General features: G+C 43.4%; 1 protein-coding gene across 7 annotated transcripts in view; it reads right to left on the bottom strand.

Moving 5' to 3' along the window:
- Window positions 1-391: 391 nt before the first annotated feature.
- LOC109935802 (zinc finger protein 774-like) overlaps window positions 392-2,115 on the bottom strand; it is a 15,081-nt gene continuing 13,357 nt past the window's right edge. For all 7 annotated transcript variants that reach the window (XM_048593539.1, XM_048593537.1, XM_048593538.1 and 4 more), the window contains one exon: window positions 392-2,072. In XM_048593539.1, coding sequence (XP_048449496.1) covers window positions 1,919-2,072 — 154 coding nt within the window. In that variant the 3' untranslated portion in view covers window positions 392-1,918. The remainder of the gene's footprint in view (window positions 2,073-2,115) is intronic.

Below are 2,115 nucleotides of genomic sequence, written 5' to 3'. Positions count from 1 at the left end.
TATAGTGTCTTCCCCATTAGCCGTGGTTCTACATGTAAATGACTAATTCACCCTTCCCCAGCCCCGAGATCTCGTTATACCTCAGTCTTCGAAGTCTCCCCAACATTTTCTTTTGTGCTTTTTGTCCTAACTGTTCATTTATAGTAAACTTGAGGATTTGTCAATGAGTTTCTGTCTTCCATAGGTGATCTTGCCCGTCCCGTCTTTCCAATCTCCCCGAGATCAGATAAGGGTGGCTCAATGTGGGTCACTGGCTGGGGATACTCGATTTCCTCGCAAACGCCTTTCTCTTATTCCTATCAATTTGTTCGGATCCCGTAAAGATAGGGATCCTGCCAACTATGCCAGACTGTCGAGGAAACTAACTTAATCACACGTTATACATTCAGACTTCGAGGCAAAGAGGCTTTATTCGTGATATCACGGGGAGCCAATGCTGACAAAAGGTCAGATCTGTAGTCTCCGATGAGTACAAAAACAAGGCAATACTTATACACACCGTTATAGATTGTGACACAGGTATTGCATGCAAACAAGCATGTACACAGTCTACCGCATCCCCTTAAGGCAGGTCATATGTCACGATTTCAGAACTTGTGGTCGCTGATTCGTTATCTTTTAGCAGAATGGGTCTTAAGCTTCTGGTCAACATTGCACAACATGATCTAAGCTTTCTGCAGTCATGCAACAATTTGTCACGTATATCTTACTTGACCTATTTTCCCATCATTCCATCCTCTTATTCGAGGCTTTAGACACATTCTACATCTAATCTCTCTTTATGCTTTAATTATTCTCCCACACAGGGGACACAAGGTTTAGAGGGGATGAGAGAAAATATTTTTCATCCAGAGGGTGTTGGGAATCTGGAACTCACTGTCTATAAGAAACCCTTGTGTCATTTAAATAGTATTTAGATATGCACTTGTGATGCCAAGGCATTACAAGGCTTTGGTCTAAGTGCTTGAAAATGGGATTAGAACAGCTCTCTCTTATTTTAGAATAGCTGGGTTGTTTTTGACTGACAGAGACTTGATGGCCAAATGGTCTTTTTCTGTGCTGTAGATTTCTACAGCTATGGCTTCAGAGAAGAATGGGAGATTGGAGATGGGGCAGTTGGCAAGAATGAAGACGTCAAGCATTTGTTTTTACAGGAGCGGGAGTGATGGCAGATTTGAAGGACAGAGGGAGAGTTCCTGAAGGGAAAGACAGGATGGTTTATAGTATCAGCAAATATGGAAAAATTGAGCGCAGTCATGCAGCGGGAACAGGTTTGATTGAGCAGCTGGTGGGTTTCATGGATAAAGTGAGAGGTGATGAGTGAAAATGGAGGAGGAATGAAAGAAAACTGCCATCTTAGGGCTCAGAGAAGGAGGAAATTCTGAGGCAATGTGGTCAGTGGAAGACAGGGAAGTTGATCCAATTGTCTTAGTCTTAGTAACAGAAGAAACTTCAGGAGCTCCTCACATTTTTCATGGAAGAAACAGAAAATGATGAATTCTTCAGAGGAACTAAACTTATGTTTTAGGGAAATACGTGGCATTCAAGACAAAGGTAATTTATTTATCTTTATCCAGGATAATAAAACCTAAAAGTGGCCTGAGGTTTATTAAAAATAGACCCCATTGAAGAAAAGAGATAACAAGGTGTAGAGCTGGACGAACACAGCAGGCTAAGCAGCATCAGAGAAGCAGGAAAGCTGACGTTTCGGGACTGGACCCTTCTTCAAAACCCTTTCTGAAGAAGGGTCCAGACCCGAAATGTCAGCTTTCCTGCTCCTCTGATGCTGCGTGGCCTGCTGTGTTCATCCAGCTCTACACCATGTTATCTCAGATTCTCCAGCATCGGCAATTCCTACTACCCCATTGAAGATAGTTCAGTTCTGGATGTGACAAACAGCAAAATCCAATCATTGCAGTTATTTGTGAACTCGCTGGTGTGTCAGCAGGTTGGATGACTGAGTGAATCCCTTCCCACATGCAAGACAGGTGAATGGCCTCTCTCCAGTGTGAACTCGCCGATGTTCAGTCAGGTGAGATGACCACTTGAACCCAGTCCCACAGTGAGGGCACCTGAATGGTCTCTCATCGGTATGAATGCGTTGATGGAGCATCA

The sequence above is a fragment of the Rhincodon typus genome, unplaced genomic scaffold (genome assembly GCF_021869965.1).
Source record: "Rhincodon typus isolate 14 unplaced genomic scaffold, sRhiTyp1.1 hic_rhity00003066, whole genome shotgun sequence".
NCBI lineage: Eukaryota > Metazoa > Chordata > Chondrichthyes > Orectolobiformes > Rhincodontidae > Rhincodon > Rhincodon typus.
The sequence above is the reverse complement of the archived record's forward strand: the minus strand, read 5'-3'. Positions and strand labels throughout refer to the sequence as shown.